Below are 19,443 nucleotides of genomic sequence, written 5' to 3'. Positions count from 1 at the left end.
CAAAAAAATGAGTTACACGCTTTTGTTATAATTAAAATCACGATTTAATCGATCCCATAATTTTTTTGTCCATTGGTTATTTCGTTGATTAATCTAAATGAAATTCTTTCGTAACATTTATTGTTTCTTTTGACGGTCTCTCGTTAATGGTGTGAGAAGGAGGAGGAGGAGGAGGGGGAGAATTCGAAAGAACATCAAGGCCGTTCGATGGTTTCTTATTAACCACAAGAACCACCACACGGCACGGCACGGCACGCTCATGCTTCGTTGGATAAACGTACACGTAAGTAGATAAAACTATATGGTGCTCCTTTCGCATATTTTACCGTTAAACGTGCGAGCACATATACGAAAGAAAGATTTTCCGTTCTCTCTCTCTCTCTCTGTTTTTTTTTTCCTCTTTTGATCAGGATATACTCGAGTATTAATTTATTTCAACACGTCGTCATCGACCTTCGTATTTTATTCCAATAGCAATTTGGTAAATCATTTCCACACATGCATTTTCTCATTCAAGTATTATTCACCGAATAATAATAATAATAATAATTCTATAGAAAATATATTAGTCTTATAAATCTAGTTTGGTTTAGATTAATTGACGTGCGGAAACTTTATTAAGAACAAGAAACAAACCATTAACCCCGTTTTTGTATTATACCATAAAATAAATAATATTTTATAGCACGATAAATACGAGCGTTGATTTGTCAATAGAATGATTTAGTTTCATTGACAAATAACAAAGTATAAAAATAAAAAACTGTATGAACGACACGATGGTCAAATAAAATCGTAAAATAATGTCAAATCGTTTACATAGGTATTTTCTCACGATAAACTAAAGAATAAAAGGATCAACGAACCATATAACTGCCCCGTCTTCTTCCCGTTTTATCATTTCTCTTCTCTTCCTGTTTTTTATAATTCTTCCCATCCCTATCGAAGGTATTTAATCCATGATGACGATGATTGTGACCATGATGATGACCATTGACCTCGACTTCCAATAGATTTTCCATAGATCTACGCGTTTGTCGAGATGCAGCAACACCCCCCTTCAGATGACCCCTTCGCAAATTGTTACCATTTTCGTCGTGATAATCCTCCCACTCGCTCATCTCACTTCTAACATCTTCCAAGGATCTGGTCCTTCCTATCGCACAAGTGCAAGGTGGGACACTGTTCCTCCCATAATCACCCGAACTCTTGGTCCTACCTTTTCCCCTTTCCATCATCATCATTCTAGGTGACACCGTAACGGGTGACACTTGCAAAGGTGTCATCGCTTGTGCCGGTGGTGGCATCGCGTTTCTATACATCGGTGCTAAATAATAATAATCTCTCGATTTGTTTGGATTAGGTGGTGCACCTATCCTAGCCGGCATGTAATTGTAATCCGTTATATGTGGTCCCATCCATTGGGTCAAAGTTTCGAATGGCACTGGTCGATAACACAAGGATGGTCCTCTTACGTTTGTATGGTTTCTGTACATCGGTGGCCAAGGACGATGTTGTTTCAAATCGAATCGTGGATCTACTCTCGGATCTAATATTCTTATATCACCCATCTCGAATTTTCGATCAACGAAAATCCTTCCTCTTCTTCCTTTTCTTTATTTTTTTTGTCTTCTTTTTAAACACGTTGTTAAACGAGTCTGATTCAATTTTTCACGTCAACGTCCACGTAAACTACGATGATCTTTCGCGATCATGACGAACTTATCGAAATTATTTTCTCGTTAAAACTTAGATAAAAATTCACAAAGATTAACACTGATGTTTTAATTTCAAAATTTTTTAAATCAACGCGTAAGGGAAACAAAAAAACAAAAAGTTGGTCAAGTTTCCAGAACTTTTCACCGATTTTCAATTCAACTTCTTCAATTGATTCCCCTCGATCCTAAAATAACACTATAATTATTAATATAAATTTTCTTGATTACACATATACACAAAAACACACACACACTTTTTAAATAGAACTTTAAGAGTAGAACAACAACAACACCATTGAATCCGAAAGAATTGAAATTTGAACGAGAAACGTTAATTAAACAAAAATACGAAATAATTCGATGGAAGAGAATTTTGTCGGGGGTGGTGGTGTGGGGTGGGGGGGTAGAGGGAAATATCCAAGTTTAGTTGATGCGTCCGTGCTCAGCTGAGTGCACCAAAGGAGTGCGTAGAAGGTAAAACGTTCTCGACGAGTGACTTCGGTCTGCTGCTGTGAGTGCTGTTGCTGCTGAGAAACGACCCACTTCTACTACCTCCTCGGTATAGGAATAATAAAAAAAAAAAAGAAGAAAAAACCTCGCGTGTCTGTCCCCTCCTCCCTCCCTCCTCCTATCACGGAGAGTCACTTCGCTCATCCCTAGTTTTCGCAGCGAAGTAGAGGGGGGAAAGTATTACCATCTTTCTCTTTCTTTTATTAAAAATATCGAATGAATTGAACATTTGTGTATCACAACTATTGTTTAAAATAACTTTAACGAATATAGGATATTATTATTATTATTTACTTTCTCGAATTCGAACGTGTCTCACCTTTCATTTCGTCGTCTCTTTCTAAATTCTCCTTTTTTATCTTTCCGATTTATATTTTTTTTTGTTTCGTTACTTTTGTTATATATTTTTCATCTTTCTCTTTTATCTTACGTGTCGTATATATTTAAAAAAAAATAAATAAACTTACGTAAGGTGTATTTCGATTATCGTCTCTGTCCGTTTTGTAATCTTGCGAAATCATTGGTCAGAGTTGTTCGATCAAACACAAAGATCTCTTTTAATCGTTTAAAACTCAATTCCGTTTTCTGCCGTGTTTCTCTCTGTGCGTTGTGTTTTTTTAACGTATCAAGATTAAAATCTTTGGTAAAGGTATGTTTTTTTTTTCTTTCTCTTTTTTTTTTCTTTTTCGTTATACTACATTGTGTGCAGGGCTGCGTGTAGCCGGCCTCCTCCCCCTCACCACCCACCCACCCAGATGGAAAACATGATTTTTATTCTACGAGAAAACAACAGTTATATATATGCACGTGGAATGAGATAGAAAGAGATAGAGATTTACTTCCTTTACACGCAAAATTTAATTATACGATTTTATAATTTCATTTCCTCGACTGGAAATTTCGAATTATTGTCGAATGTTATTAATGTTTTAAATAAAGGTTTGAACAATCATAAACGAGGGAAATGTATAATTTCGTTCTCAATCTCGAGTGTTCGATATTTGTGGATTAAAAAAATAATAATCAAATGAAAAATAATGAAAGAAAACGATTGAAAAGATGTTGGTTGATGGTTATTATACTGGCACGTTCGTTTTCCATCCTCTCTTGCTTTCACTGTACCACGTACTCTCTTCTTTTCTCAAACGACTACAGAGATTAGACTCATCCGCTTTGAAATGGTTTTACTCGTGATAGAAATCGCGATTCTGCGTTTACTATTCGCAGGAAGTGAGAATGAGGGTGGGTCCGGTATTAAATATATCTATGATTCTCGATCAAAAACCCATTCATCCTTTTTATTTTATTTACTATAATATACGTGTTCGTCTAGCTCGTAAATTATCACGCAAGCATGATCGTTACGCGAAAGAAGAGTTACTCGTATATCCGATCGTTTTATTTTAACAAAAATAAAACATAAGAAATGATATTAAGAAACACATATATCATTCATAACAATTTGCAATAACTATTTTAATAAAAAAAGAGAAAATTGACAAACGTATGACAAATGTTTAATTTATAATTTGGATATTAATCCAAATGTCAAATTAAAATTCTGTAATACTCATTTTCTTTTCAAATTATTCAAATATTACATTTTTCTAAAAATTCTCTTAAAAAAAAAACATAAGAAACGATATTAAGAAACACATATATCATTCATAGCAATTTGCAATAATTATTTTAATAAAAAAAGAGAAAATTAACAAACGTATGACAAATGTTTAATTTAAAATTTAGATATTAATCAAAATGTCAAATTAAAATTCTGTAATACTCATTTTCTTTTCAAATTATTCAAATATTATTTCTAAAAATTCTCTTTAAAAAAAAGAAAAAAATGTTACAATCATTAGCATACTTATTTAATGAAATGATCATTTAATAAAATCATTATTAATGTTATAGAATTTATAGATAAAATAAATTCTTTATAAATATTAATGTTTGCCAAGTGAGTATAAGAAACAAAAAACATGAAAAAAATTCGAAATAAGAATTTCGCGTATAAATCGTTCAACGAGAAGACATTTTGTTGTTTTAATGATCGTAAAAGTCTGGATTATCGTAACGTTAGAAGAAGAAGAAGAAGAAACTTTTGAAGACATCTTAAAGATCTCAGTGACAGTGGCTTTTAGAGATCAAACCAATTCCAATTTTCCATTCTTGGCTTTCTCCGATACGCTCCGTTAATAATTCGCTGCGATGCGGCAATCCTCTTTATTTTTTTCTTTCTTTTACTTCATCTCACTCTCCTTTCTTTAATCTCACGAGAAAAAAGATTTTTTTTACGAGCTGCAAGAGAAGCCTAAACCCACGCAAGAATTTCCTTTCGCTAAGAAATGAGATATTTTATTTGATTATTATCTGACACACACACACACACACATACACACAGAGACACTTGTACGAATTGTTAACAAACATTTATGTATTATTAAACAAAAATGTATACCATGTAGATAAATATACGAAACATATTATTTGATTTATTTTCTTTCTTTTTACGAAACTAGCACTCGGTATGCAGGAAAGTTACGTTCGTTCAAAAAAATTCGAACGAATCAATCTCATCGTAATGAAAGAAAGAAAGTGAGAGATAGTGAGAGGGAAGGAGTGCTGAGGAGAGGGAACAGCAATTAATATTTGTCCTCTTTACTTGTACTACAGAAAATAAAATTGAAACAAAAGGAAAGAAAGAAAAAAATAATCATACGAAGTGCGATCGAGCGAGCAAGTGAACGAGCCAACCAAGAAGACCAGTTTTCTCCGCACCAATTTGTTGAAAGATTCAAACGAAAACTCTTGTATAGGAAATAAATAGGTCGCAAAACATATAATCGAGAATCGAATCTTCGAGAAATATTTAATGCAAATAAATAACTAACGGGCGGATGCCATTTTAGAGAAAGTATTTACACTGATATCCAATGGGGAACAAATAAAATCAATATTTTCTATTTACAATTCGAAATGAAATACATAATCGAACGGATTATTATTCGAGAAACAAATCTAATTAACGTTTTATAAACGAATCAAAATAATACGATAAAATAACACGAATGAATGAATGAAAATTGTATTGAAACTAAAAATGTTTTGTAAATTCATCTCGATAACGAGATTAGAATAATGAAAATGTTTCTCTTATCGGTTTTACACGTATTTTAAGTCAGTCACGAAGAACGTGTTATTAGATTTTGAATAAGAAATAAACGTGTAAAGGTTTAACGAAGTGTTGAATCGTTTAGAAAATGGTTTCTACACTAATGTAAAAGGAAAACGATATAATTTATGGGGAAAAAAAAATACCGTCAGCGTTGATTGTTTGTACAAAAATAAAAATAAAGAAATAAAAATAAAGAAAGGAAGAATAGAAATAAAATAAAGAAGATTGAATTTCTCCAGAGAGAGAGATAAATATATACCCGTGTATTACCTACTTTTTCCATCATACTTATTTCATTTTAAGAAACGCCCGTTGAAATATACTTAAAATAAAATAAAAAAAATGATGATTGTCAACGTTTCTTTGTAACAGAGCACGCGCCGAGAAAAAAGGAGGGAAGAGGTTAAAGGTCCTGTAAAAAATGAGACCTGTTAACCGAGTTTCTACATACAGGAAATACAACTTACCAAATCGGCGCGTATTTACCGCATGGAAAATGATCTGTTTATGAGACGTATGGTTAACCAGTTTTTATTTTTCATAAATTATTGTCAAAATGATTCTCTAGATCTTTCTAAAGTGAAATAATCCAAGTTGGTTACCTGTATATCGATATCTTGCTTATACATTTCCGTATAATTGGCTTATTACTGTTTGAAAATAATATTTTCTAATGAAATGTTTTACAGATCGTTAAAAATATATTTACGAAAGTTATTTTGTGCTCGTTATAAAGTTTATTACAAAATAACGACACGATATTTCATATTTTTTTTCATATTTTTATATATTTGATTAAATTTCATTTAAACAAATCATGCGTCGTGATTTTTTTGTTGTTGTTTAAGAGAAATTACGTAACGTGTCGTAAAGTTTTATTCTTAGGCATAAAAAAGAAATAAAAAAAATGGTTTATCTTTGACTGTTCTTTAACGAATTGACGTTTCGTACCAGAAAAACTGGAGATTACTTATTTCCATTAGAAATGTTAATAACTGTTCTCCAAGTAAACTCGCAAAAACTGTACGTATCGATAAGTCGAACGAAAACTTTACTTTACGAATGTGCATGCGTGTAATTATGGTTGGTCCAGTCCCAGGTACATGGACCATGACACAACCTGCCGTTAGACGGAGTCGTGCTTAAAAGCAATTTAAAAATCTCGTCGAAAGTAAAGCGGAGAACGTGGAAATATTAACATATCGGAAAATTCGCACGATCGTTATTATTTCACCAACGAAATTTATCCGAAAGGACACTAACGGTACTCATAATTACATAAAATATCTTTACTTTTACTTCTTTTTTTTTTTTACTTCTTTTTTAAATGCCTAATAATTTATGTTAAATGTTAACCGTTCAATTAAAAGTTTCTAAAAATAAAAGAAGACAGAAAATAGACATTTATACTTCTCGTAAAATAATAAATTGCAATATTAATGTCAACGAATATAAATTAATGAGAGAAAGGATATAATTACAACAAATATTTAACATTATTTAAATAATATTCTTTTAATCTATTTGATACACTAGAAATATCATAGAACGTTCAAATTGGAAAAAGTCAATTTGAAAGTTTGAAAATCTTGACCGTTAATTCCGCAATCTACTAATAACGTAAACCAACTATTGATAAAACAGAAATCTACGTAGAATTGTTTTACCGACGTCAGTAATACCGACAGTAGAAAGTACAGTTAACATTTGAAAAAAAAAATCGAATACCTCAACTGTAAAACTGTAAACCGCTGCAGAAAAAGAAAGCAAAATTAAGAAAACATTAAATGTGTGTTGCATAGAAAAAATGGGAAGGGGTGAGGAGGAGGAGGGGGAAAAAAAAAGGAAACAAACGTCATAGTTAGAAGAGGAGAAACTTTCACCGAATCGAAGAAACATTCCAAAGAAAATTCCTTGGATAATTAAGCAAATCCGAGAAATTGCAATTTAGCCCTTTTCTCGATTACATTTTTCACGGCAATTAAAACAAACATGCGATATAAATATAAGAGTATAGCAAATCCTTTGTCCCCTATTTCGGGCACACATTTAACAGACTCAGACGGCGCCAACGACCACGCAAAAATTTGCTTTGTTTTATATTAGTCAGCGTATTATTCGTTTCTCGGTATCATCTAATTAAAGAAGAAAGTTTCAATTAAAAAGTAAAAAGCAAATGAAATATTCCCGATTAAATTTAAATGTCAAAGATCGATTGTGATTTTTAATGAAATGAGTTTATTTTTCATCTTTCCCCCACTCTATTTTTTTTCTATTGCAACGATTAGATGCGATTAGTATTATAAAAAGTGTTAAACAAATGTTTAGAAAATTCGTCTGATCGTTCGAAACGATTTTTAATTATTTAAAAATTACTACTAAATTAAATTATATATTATATTAATTATATATAATAATTAAATAAAATATAAATAAAATATATAATATATAATAATATATAATAATTAAATATAATATATATATATATAAATTATATATTACATAATTTAATTTAGTAGTATAAATTACTTTAGATGATAGAAAAATTTCGTTTAAGATAAACAAATAAACATTTCTCATTAAAATAGAAATTATCTTAATCTTGGATTACGTTGCGTTACACACGATGTGTTTTTTTTATTTTTTTTTCATTTCTATACCTTTTAATCGTGATAATGATAAATTATCAAGAAGAAGACACGCTAACGAACCCTTTTACTTTGTAACTCGTGTCTGTATTTCTTATTCTTCTTCTTCTTATTCTTATTGATTTTCAATTGCAACGAGTATGCACATTTATATCTCAATAAGCTTACAATACTTTTTTTCCTAACGGTATCGAAATACGATCTGTCATCATCTATGAATGTGTGTGTGTGTGTGTGTGTTGTGGGAGACAACTGTTTAAGAATAAAACGATCCAATACTCAACGAATAAATCACGTTTGTGTTCGTCGACCGAAAAGTCACGCGTAGATGATAGTACACTTGCATTATCGCAATCTGAAATTGCATCGAATTGCACTTCCCGAGGAATGAACAACAACAACAACAACTCCCCCCTAACCCCCTCTTCCTCGTCACTCGTCTCCCCAAGTCCCCGCGTCACGTGCCATTTAAAGGTAAAATACCTTTGACCCACTATTACATTGTCTAGATTTTCTACGGAGAAATCACGTTTATGAGAATTAATGAAACGATGATAAATAAAACGATCATCGTTAGTTGCTTCTTAATATAATGATTTTATCCTCGTTTATTTTTATTTTTGTTCTTTTTTCTTTTTTTTTCTTTTAGTAAATTTCATCCAGTTACATTTCTAAAAGTTATTTCGATTACTTTCCACTTATAGACAGGATAATCAAACCATTATATAAACCGTCATCATAAGTGTGTGTGCTATTATTTCTTGATAAAAAGATTCTCGTTAAGGAGACAACGTAGAACGGATAAAAAGATGATCATTCTTTAGAAATTATCTTCTAAGAAAAATCTTATATTATCTTCTTCTTCTACCAGTGGATTCGTAGAAAATGATTTTACTGTAACGATGATTCCCCCCTCCTCCCCCACCATGGAGGATAACGATGTCAGATCGTTTTTATTCGTCTTAATAGATAATTTATCGTCGGTGTCCATTTATAAAAGTATATCCCACCATACTTTTTCGTCTCCCCGTACGATGATTTAATTTAATGACGCGTATGCTACTTTTAAACCGTCCCGTTTGGAATTTACCATAACGGGGGGGACGGATTTTGTGTGGGATGTTGTCAGGGAACGATACTAAATACGTAATCTTTGTTTATGTCGAGAGAAGATTCGTACGAGGAAGCAGAAGGGATAGGAGGTGGTAAAAATATTGAAAAATATGAAATATAAGACGTCAATTACGATGAATAGTAAATAAGTGTGTGGGTTGATTTTGCGTAGGATGTACCTGTGGATCATCGTGTTTCAGGAAATGCACTAACAGGTACTTCATATCTTATCTTAGATGTAGGTAATATTCTATTTAAAAACACGTCGAGATGATCGAATCATTGCAAAACAACACCGACCAACATATTACTCGTTGATACGAAAATTGTCAATAAAAATTGTCAAGGAAAAATCATGTTTTTTTTTTTTCTAGATAAAAGATCAATTAGAATTGATACAAACCTGGTGGGAGGGGTGGTGGTGGTGGGGTTAAAGTTAAACTTTGCAATATATAAAAATCGATCGTTCGTGACTAACGAGATCTTGAAGATTTGTCGAAGCGTGTAGCTTTCGTAATCGTCGTGATGACTAATCCATGTGACATGTTCATACCATGCATGGCACGCAATGACGTCAGCACAAAGAGACGCACCAATGTGCGTCGTCGTACCACGTGCCGAGAAACATACCTTGCCGATAAAACATTCCGCAAGTTGACTGAAATAAAACGTTCGAAATCAATCGTACGAATTCAAGTCTACAAATGTTAGATCAGTTTGTTGAATAAAAATACAATTATTAATGCATCATCGTTTCTTGAAGTAAAGAATTATTCATCTCGTGTGCTTAGACGAAATATAATTGCTTATTTTTTTCAAGATCTTATTTTAAAAATAGTTCAACAAAAAATAACTTGTCATGGATTCATGACACACACACACACACACACAGAAGTATGTATGCACACATAAATAAAATAAATATATTGAAACGTTAACCTAAACGTAGGCGATAACGGATAATCAAGCTTTCCCACGTTCAACGTTTACCACATGAAAAGAACTTCCTTAAAAGGTCCGATAAATTGAATCTAACCACCGAGTATAATAAAACAAGGATCGTGGTCAGTCCCTTTCTTACTTTCCCTTTCGAAGATTCGAGAAGTTTTATCCCGTTCCTCGTGGGAACCAAGGAAGAAGATAATGAACTCTCGAGCGTGACACTTCAGCTGGATTTAAAGAGAAAACGTTGTCAAGGAAGGGTAATATTTCAACTATATATATTTGAGATAATACCGAGAAGTTTCATTAGAGTCAGTAACTAATCCAATTCATCCAAGAAAATCCTCGAACAAACTGCAGGAAAGTTAAGAAAGAGATCTTACCTGATCACCGTCCTGAATTCCTTCTTCCCAAATCGGATCATCCCAACCCCCGGATGATCCAGAAGAACCTCTGCGACCCGAATCCCACGAGTTTCTCTTAGGGTTATCTAAAGAATCCGTAGAGAGTTTTCTTCTTCTATCGAATGAACTTCTTCTACTAGGAAGAGTCGTTGTTACAGGTATACTCGATGTTGTTTTACTATCCTTCTTTGAAATCCCGTTGGAATTGAGCAAGAGGTCATGGCTCAAGGTTACGTTAAGATTGCTTCGAAGATTTCCACTGGAACCGGCGAGACAACTCTTGAGATTTCCATTGGAGACACTTTTGTTCTTCGAATGATCTTTGCTCGAGGAACCACCAGGTTCGTTCTTGGAACCAGATCGATAATCCTTCCCAAACAAACTGGATAAATTTGGCGTTGAATCTCGATGACGTTGGCCACCGGTTTTCGGAAGATTCGTCATCGACTTTGCTACGTAATCTCGTCTCAAAGGTGAATTGTAATTCAATACCGTGTCCTTTTTCAAACAACCCATCGATCTACCGATAGGATCTTTCCTAAGATTCCCACCGTAATGGGAATGGTCCCTTTTGGAATGATTTATAGCACCGGTCGATGCACCCAAAGGATTTTTCCTCAACGTGTTCGGAAAACTCGAAGGATGCAATTCCTTTTTAACCGGGGACATCGGCAATCCCAACGAACTTCTCCTACTTGGCGAATTTCCATCGCCGCGACGACCGATCGAATCCCTTCTGGTCTGATTTAAACTGCCCACGGATCCACGACGATTCCAACAATTCTCTTTAGCGTGTTTCCCGTGCACGTCGCAACATTTGTCTATTTTCATCTCGATTTTAAATAATTCAGGATTGTTCTGTCGTTGTTCGAGTTTAACGTCCCTAAAGAGTTCCTCCAATTGACGTATTGCGGTTTGCTGTTGGTGATGTAAGCTCGACATGACGGTTCTTTTAATTTTCCTTCCACGATATTAAACTTTAATACAGAATGAATGACATGAAACGGAAATCGATAAGAGTATGACTAAAAGTTGGAAACCTTTGGGGACAAGGATAGGGGGTGAGGGGGGACAACTTTTGTCCGGTTAAAACAAACGAATTACGTCAGGTTGGGTTGGGTTCACGTTTCAATATCACGTTCGGCGTGATATTAAAAGGCATGTAACCACGATGTTACATGTAAAACACGCGTGTGCTGCTTAAGACACGTCCGGTGAGATACTGCTGGCCTCCGAAGTGAGAGAGACCTGGAGCCTCAAAGGAGCACTCCATATGGATCCCCACCAACCATGCAGAAGGCATTCGTAAAGCCGATGCCACCATATTAGGTCAAACTATATGAGTTTGTCGCGGTAAATCTTCAGACAACGTTTTCGTTTCCCTGACCCTGACACACGCGTCGTCGAATCATCGAATCGTCAATCGTGAAATTGACTACTCTCGATCTTGAAATGATCTCACCGAGTTTACTCTCTTCCTTGTTTCTCGGAAGATGCACTTTTGTATTGGCCTTGAACTTCTACCAACTAAACTCATTTCAATATCTTTCATGCAACTATCACTTTCACTGATCTCGAGCTTTTAAAAGGAAGAATTGTTTCTTTGGTTAACAACGAGCTACGGTGATCAAAATGTTGCTGACTCAGGATTATTTGTTCGAGCATAACAAACTAACATTATGGTTGTCGTTTGATGTATTCTCCGAGATTTATTCAATAGAATAGCTATGTAATGTTTAGAGAATAATAGATAGATATATACAAAGAGAGTGAGAGAGTGAGAGAGATAGAAAAATCTGTTAGTTTTATTTTCCTGCTTTATCGACGACCTTAATTACAGAATATTACCTCCCAGTGTCATCTAATTGAATACCTTCGCATTAAATAATATAAAAACGTATTTACAGGTTTCTACTATAATCGACTTAGCGTGCAACGAGATGGAGCTGCATTTCTCTTGACGTATGAATAAACTGCATACGAATGTACTTCTTATATATCATTTATACAAAGACTTCTTTTATACGGTTGGTACGTAGTACGCTACTTAAGATCAGCGAACCACGATAATACTTGCTTTATAAACTCGTATTTTTAACATGCACGAATATTTTACATTTGTATATTAAAACGAAATAATATATTTTCGAGTAGGAACACTTTTAGAATGAAATTAATGAAGTTTCGTATTAATATATATATTAAAATAATATATTTTCAAGTAGGAACACTTTTAGAAAGAAATTAATGACGTTTCGTATTAATATATATATTAAAATAATATATTTTGAAGTAGGAACACTTTTAGAATGAAATTCATGAAGTTTCGTATTAATATATATTAAAATAATATATTTTGAAGTAGGAACACTTTTAGAATGAAATTAATGAAGTTTCGTATTAATATATATTAAAATAATAAATTTTGAAGTAGGAACACTTTTAGAATGAAATTAATGAAGTTTTGTATTAATATATATATTAAAATAATATATTTTCAAGTAGGAACACTTTTAGAATGAAATTAATGAAGTTTCGTATTAATATATATTAAAATAATATATTTTGAAGTAGGAACACTTTTAGAATGAAATTAATGAAGTTTCGTATTAATATATATATTAAAATAATATATTTTGAAGTAGGAACACTTTTAGAATGAAATTCATGAAGTTTCGTATTAATATATATATTAAAATAATATATTTTGAAGTAGGAACACTTTTAGAATGAAATTAATGAAGTTTCGTATTAATATATATATTAAAATAATATATTTTGAAGTAGGAACACTTTTAGAATGAAATTAATGAAGTTTCGTATTAATATATATATTAAAATAATATATTTTGAAGTAGGAACACTTTTAGAATGAAATTAATAAAGTTTCGTATTAATATATATATTAAAATAAAATATTTTCAAGTAGGAACACTTTTAGAATGAAATTCATGAAGTTTCGTATTAATATATATATTAAAATAATATATTTTCACACACACACACACACACACACACACACAAGTAGGAACATTTTTAGAATGAAATTAATGAAGTTTCGTATTAATATATATATTAAAATAATATATTTTCAAGTAGAAACACTTTTAGAATGAAATTAATGAAGTTTCGTATTAATATATATATTAAAATAATATATTTTGAAGTAGGAACACTTTTAGAATGAAATTAATGAAGTTTCGTATTAATATATATATTAAAATAATATATTTTCAAGTAGGAACACTTTTAGAATGAAATTCATGAAGTTTCAGTATTAATATATATATTAAAATAATATATTTTCAAGTAGGAACACTTTTAGAAAGAAATTAATGAAGTTTTGTATGAACTTCATTTAAAATTCGATTTATTTCATCGTTTTATATGAGAAACATACGAAAATGCAATTTATTATCGATTTAGCAAGTTTCTTATTAACACCCACGCATCAAGTAAATATCGATATTCTAGTTCACCTTGACGCTTGAAAATATATTATGCATATGCGATATCTAGGAAAAGGTATACACTTTCGGATAACTGACACGAGAACGAAAACAACCGGTGTCCAGTTACTATCTGCTAGATCGTATAACGATTCTTTCATTTTCAAGTTGACACGCCATTCGAGTATCATTCGTTTGTATGAAAAGAAACAAGAGTAGGGACAGTTTCGTATTTTAAATCGCAAAAAAAGAAAAAGAAAAAACGTTCGGTCAAAAGTTACGTTAATTTTATCTTTAAAAATAGAATCACGTAATGGAAAAACGTATTTTCATTTCTCGTTATGCATACACACGTAAGTATATGATATCAAATTTGTATGCAAATATCATAGTAATTCTTTGTAAATGCTAATAATTAGAATCATTCGTATTGAAATATAAACTTTTGTTGGACGGATGTGACGTGTCTCGAATATAAACGAGAAAAACTTTGAAAAATCTGGGAAAAATATGCTCTCGCCCACGCGAGTAGGAGGAGAATAGAAAAAAATAATAAAAATTATTATTTTTTCGAGATGTTTTTTCTTCGAATTCGATGCAAACTCTTCACTTCACTTCACTTCACTTCACTTCTGTTTCGCGATTTTGTACGCGAAGGCGTGTCGTTTGTATTAGATTATTATACGTGCGCTAGATTAGCATGAACGAATTGCGTCGTCTCGTAATAAAAGATTATTCAAGAGCGAGATTCTTCTAATAAATAGATAGGTATGGTCGTTAGAATTTTGCACGTGGGTTGACCGAGACCTTGAAAATTCCGTAATGCAGGTGTCGCGTTAATTTATTTTTCCTTTTATTTTATTTTTCTAAATGAACTAAACAACTGAATATATTCGATAAGATTTTTTATCGAATAAATTTTATACGAATTTAATTAAATATATATAATATATTTATATAATATAATTAACACACAAAAATAATTATATATTGTAGTAATTAATAAAAAATACACGAAAAAAAAGTTTCAAATGATTATTCGAATAATTATTTTCATCATATTTCATTGGATGCTGCAATGTATATATTTATTTACCTGCAGTGTAGTTTGCTACGATTAAATGACAGATTGATGTACGTTCTACCTGCAGGGAATGCACTATTCACACACATATACATACAAACGATTATTGTGATCGAGTTTACATCGACTAGAAACGTTCGCATAATCGTGTAACTCTTTGATATCGTCACGTTTACCAGCAGAAACATAAACGTTGACAACTATACCGACAGCTTAGAAGAAATTTCTCAATCAATGAAAAAATGTACTCTCGTGTGTGTATATTATTTTTATATTACATTTTTACGAATACCACAAGCAACACATGTGTGATAAGCTTACCAGGTTCTCGCAATTGATCGTTCGTGTTGCAATTTAAACTCTCGATTCAACGGATAAGGAAAGTTCTCGTTACGTTTGTAAAAGTTGATTGAATCTATTCGCGGTGAACTAAAAAAGGAAAAAAAATAACGCGAAACATTTGACCATGACCTATTGACTCAGGAACGCGACCAAACAAAGACAATGATGTCAACTGTTTTACACGACAGGTGAGTAACTTTAATCAAGGCTGATATTAACTACGAAACAAGTGTAATCCGATGATTAATTTTTTTTCTCAAATTCCACGAAAGAACAAATGTAATTGGGGTACGAATGTAATTGTATTTGAACAAAATCAGATAAGAAAAATTAGGAACAATTTACTCACTCTTAGATCACGATGATCAAATCTGCTTTTTTTGTTCTTTTTTTTTCCCCCTTTTTTTTTCCCCTCCAACGCAATAGCCGACATTTCCGTCGTAAAGCTACGAAAGGCTTTTAAATGCAAATTTACGGCTGACGCCACACGGCCATTGTTACATTATCCGGATGGAATCTTCGGTAACGGAAGTACACTGGTGTCCTAGCCTTTTTTTTTTTTTCTTCTTTTTTCCTACGCTTTTAAATTTCAAACTAATACAATTACGCGATTCGTACACATTTTCGTGAGAATTTTTCATGAAATAATATAATTTTGTTGAACGTTTGTAGAAATCAAGAGGTTGATATCTTTGTTAAGATAAGATTATCCTGAATGAATTTTAAAGAATTAACGATATCTGATAATACTTGGAAAACGTTCAACCACCCACGTTGAAGCAGCAGCCACTTAAATGCAATTAGTATGATTAACGAGGAATTTCTTAATAGATATCTCCAACGAATTAAAAAGAATAGAATAAATGTTATTAAATAGAAGAATAAAAGCTACCTCTCGTTCATTTATATATATGTATAATATTTTTTTAATTATTATAAATTAATTATACTCTTATCTGACACGAAAAAATCAAACTCGTACGAAGAATCTTTTCCTCGGATATAAAGATAGATAAAAGTTTGCTATCTCGAGAGTATAATGAAAATCAAATAGCAAGTTTCACTTTCTTTTTTTACAGATTAATTATTAATAATAAATAAACCGAGTATTCGTCTTAAATATAACAATTTGTTTAATTTTTTTCATTTCTAATTGACTTACCTTTGTTGTCTTCACTATATCATAATGACTCTCGTGAATTCCTGATTCGTTGACACAAGGTGCTGAATTTTGCCTTCTACGATAAAAAGAAAAATTGATATTTTTGTAAATATTAGATATTTGTTTTTAAGATTGTTTATTATGACACACACTTACGTGACTTGATCGTAACCATTTATCAAAGGTTTTGGTGATTGAATACCAGATCTGACAGGTGTACTCGCGTGAACTGGAGAGGGACCTTTACTACCCAAAGGTTGCTTTATACTGCAAACATTTCAATAAAAAACACAAATTAAGTTATTATTATAAAACTATTAATCATTTCATTTAAAATCTAATCAATTTTAATAAAAATTGCAACAATAAATATGATAGTGATCGAGTGATATTCGATAAACATGAAATTTTAATAAAATAATTATTAAAATTATGTTATTTATAATATATATATATATATATTTATAATTATTTATAATTTCTATCTCAGTAATTGAGAAAATAATTTCACTAAAGAGAATAACATTTTTCATTTATATTTTATTATATAAATTTAAAAAATATCATATATGTAACAAGTTAGATAAATTTCATAATATGTACACAAAGTTTAAGTTATAAACAAACTAATTGTTAACCAGCCAATTAAAGGATAACGGAAGTATGAAATATAACACGAATAGACCTAACAATCTTATTTTCCCCCTTTTCTCTTTTACTTTTTTCCGCTAGCTATCCCTTTTTTTTTTCTTTTTTCTTTTTTGCGCTACGTTTCACTCTAAGATTCTGCACTATTTTCCAATCTTATTCGTTATCTAAAAGTTTTTCTTATCTTCTTTTTACGATTTGTCGTCCGTTATAGTCATCGTTCCGTTAGATAATATCACGCTGCATCATCAGTCCATTTTATTAGTTATTTTATTACATTTTTTTTCTTTCTTTTCTTTTCTTTTCATTTCGTGAATCTTATTATTCGTATATTTTTCTATTCGTTTCTTTGATAAAACGGTAAAGTTTGTAGACAAAGTGTATATATGTATATGTGTACATAGTTCGTCTGGTATGATGAATCACGAAAATCAGAACAGGAATATCGTCAATTTCCTGATGAAGAGGGAAAAGGGAGGAAATTGTTCATAAGGCTTTGCACATCCGTGCTAGAAAATTGCCACATCCACTACGATCTAGGTAAAAAGGAAAATTCAATAATTTCTAGCTTCGTTATAATGTTTCCAAGTGTTTGCATTGATGAGAAAATAATTATGAGAAATTTTGACAACGTGAAATTTCGTGAATACTTTCAACTGAAATGTTTAAAAAGAAACGGACAAAATATTGTTACCAATTTATTAATTTCATTGATTAATTTAACCCAATCACATTTAATAATAAATAATATTTAAAACATATTTATTTGTTATATATAATTTATATATTTTGGATAAATGATTAAACAATTTACCGATTAACGCAAGGCGGCGTAGTACCGGTGCTTCTCAGATTACAACTCGTACTGTGATTTTGTTTATTGTATACCGGCCGATTGTTTACAGACACGCAAACACGCTCAGCAATACGGAATCGTGGTGTCGTCGGTTTATGATAAATCATCCTCGCTAGAAGAGTTCCCCTTGCACGTAACTATTACACGGTTATGAACTTCTTCAACTAGGATGACATAGACATCGTAACGATGAATCCTAACTATTTCCACTAGAATATTTAGAACGTTCTTAACGAGTACACTCACGAACCAAAACTGTATAGCCAATAATAATAATAATAATAATAATAAAAATAAAAAAAATTGTCGAGGTATAGGGTAATTGTTTTTCTCAATAAAAAAACAACAACAATAACAAATCGTTCACTCGTAACTTGGTAAGAAAATAAAACTACGCAGTATCAAAACTCAGGTGTTTTTGTACCAGAAAAAAGGAAGAAAGGAAGAAAGAAAATGAGAAAAAAATATTGACAAGTAAGGTTAACTTGTTGTATTCGTGAAATAACACTGGCACACGACGTCGCGATGCTGCCACGAAGGAAGCTTGGCGTCGAATATCAGCGAGTCGAGCAGGAGCCGTTCCACGAGCTTCACTCGAGCACCAGCCTCCTGCCATTAGAACCAACAGTTTCTGACCGTTCTACGTGTGTGCCTGCTGCATGACTTCGTTCGTAATAACAAAGCGTATCGTTAGTCTCTATCTATCGTCTACTTTGATTTCTTATTTTACTTCTAGTTATTCCAATCGATACGATTTTAACATTTGATTAACTTCACTTACGATTTTTCTAATGAAAATCTAACGTATTCTTAGTATAACGTTTTTTATTTTATTATAAGTAAAATATGTATTTAAATATTTAAGTGTGAACGATTTGAAATAACTGTGGTTATAAATTATTTTGATATAAACAAAAAGAAAATAATTTTAAGTACCAAGGAAGGTTGGAAAAAATAACTGCATATATGCACCTTTAGTTTACTATTGTTATAGTACTTAAAGTGGTTAAATAATTTATTGAAATTAATCGTAATTATTATTACAATTTCGGAAATGAAATATTTCAAGTAAAAAGCTTTTTTTGAACAAACAAACCATTTGAAATGTTTTTTCTTTTTTTTTCTTACTTATAAATTTTTCTAATATTAAAGTAAAGTATATATTTAACTATTTGAGTGTTAACAATTTGCACTAACTGTGGTTATAAATTATTTTGATATAAACAAAAAGAAAATAATTTTAAGAACCAAGGAAGATAAAAAAAATGATAACTGCATATATGCAACCTTATTTTACTATTGTCATAACACATAAAGTGGTTAAATAATTTATTGAAATTAATCGTAATTATTATTGCAATTTTGGAAATGAAATATTTCAACTAAAAA

General features: G+C 31.5%; 1 protein-coding gene across 4 annotated transcripts in view; it reads right to left on the bottom strand.

Annotated features, from left to right (window-relative positions):
* The window catches only part of LOC122518818 (WD repeat-containing protein 47), a 54,788-nt gene that overhangs the window by 11,880 nt on the left and 23,465 nt on the right, over positions 1-19,443 (bottom strand). For all 4 annotated transcript variants that reach the window (XM_043637933.1, XM_043637930.1, XM_043637931.1 and 1 more), the window contains exons 5-6: positions 16,707-16,817; positions 16,551-16,626 (exon numbers count right to left, since the gene is read on the bottom strand). In XM_043637933.1, the coding sequence (XP_043493868.1) occupies positions 16,551-16,626; positions 16,707-16,817 (187 nt within the window). The remainder of the gene's footprint in view (positions 1-16,550; positions 16,627-16,706; positions 16,818-19,443) is intronic.

The sequence above is a fragment of the Polistes fuscatus genome, unplaced genomic scaffold (genome assembly GCF_010416935.1).
Source record: "Polistes fuscatus isolate 324 unplaced genomic scaffold, CU_Pfus_HIC Scaffold26, whole genome shotgun sequence".
NCBI classification, from domain to species: Eukaryota; Metazoa; Arthropoda; class Insecta; order Hymenoptera; family Vespidae; genus Polistes; species Polistes fuscatus.
The sequence above is the reverse complement of the archived record's forward strand: the minus strand, read 5'-3'. Positions and strand labels throughout refer to the sequence as shown.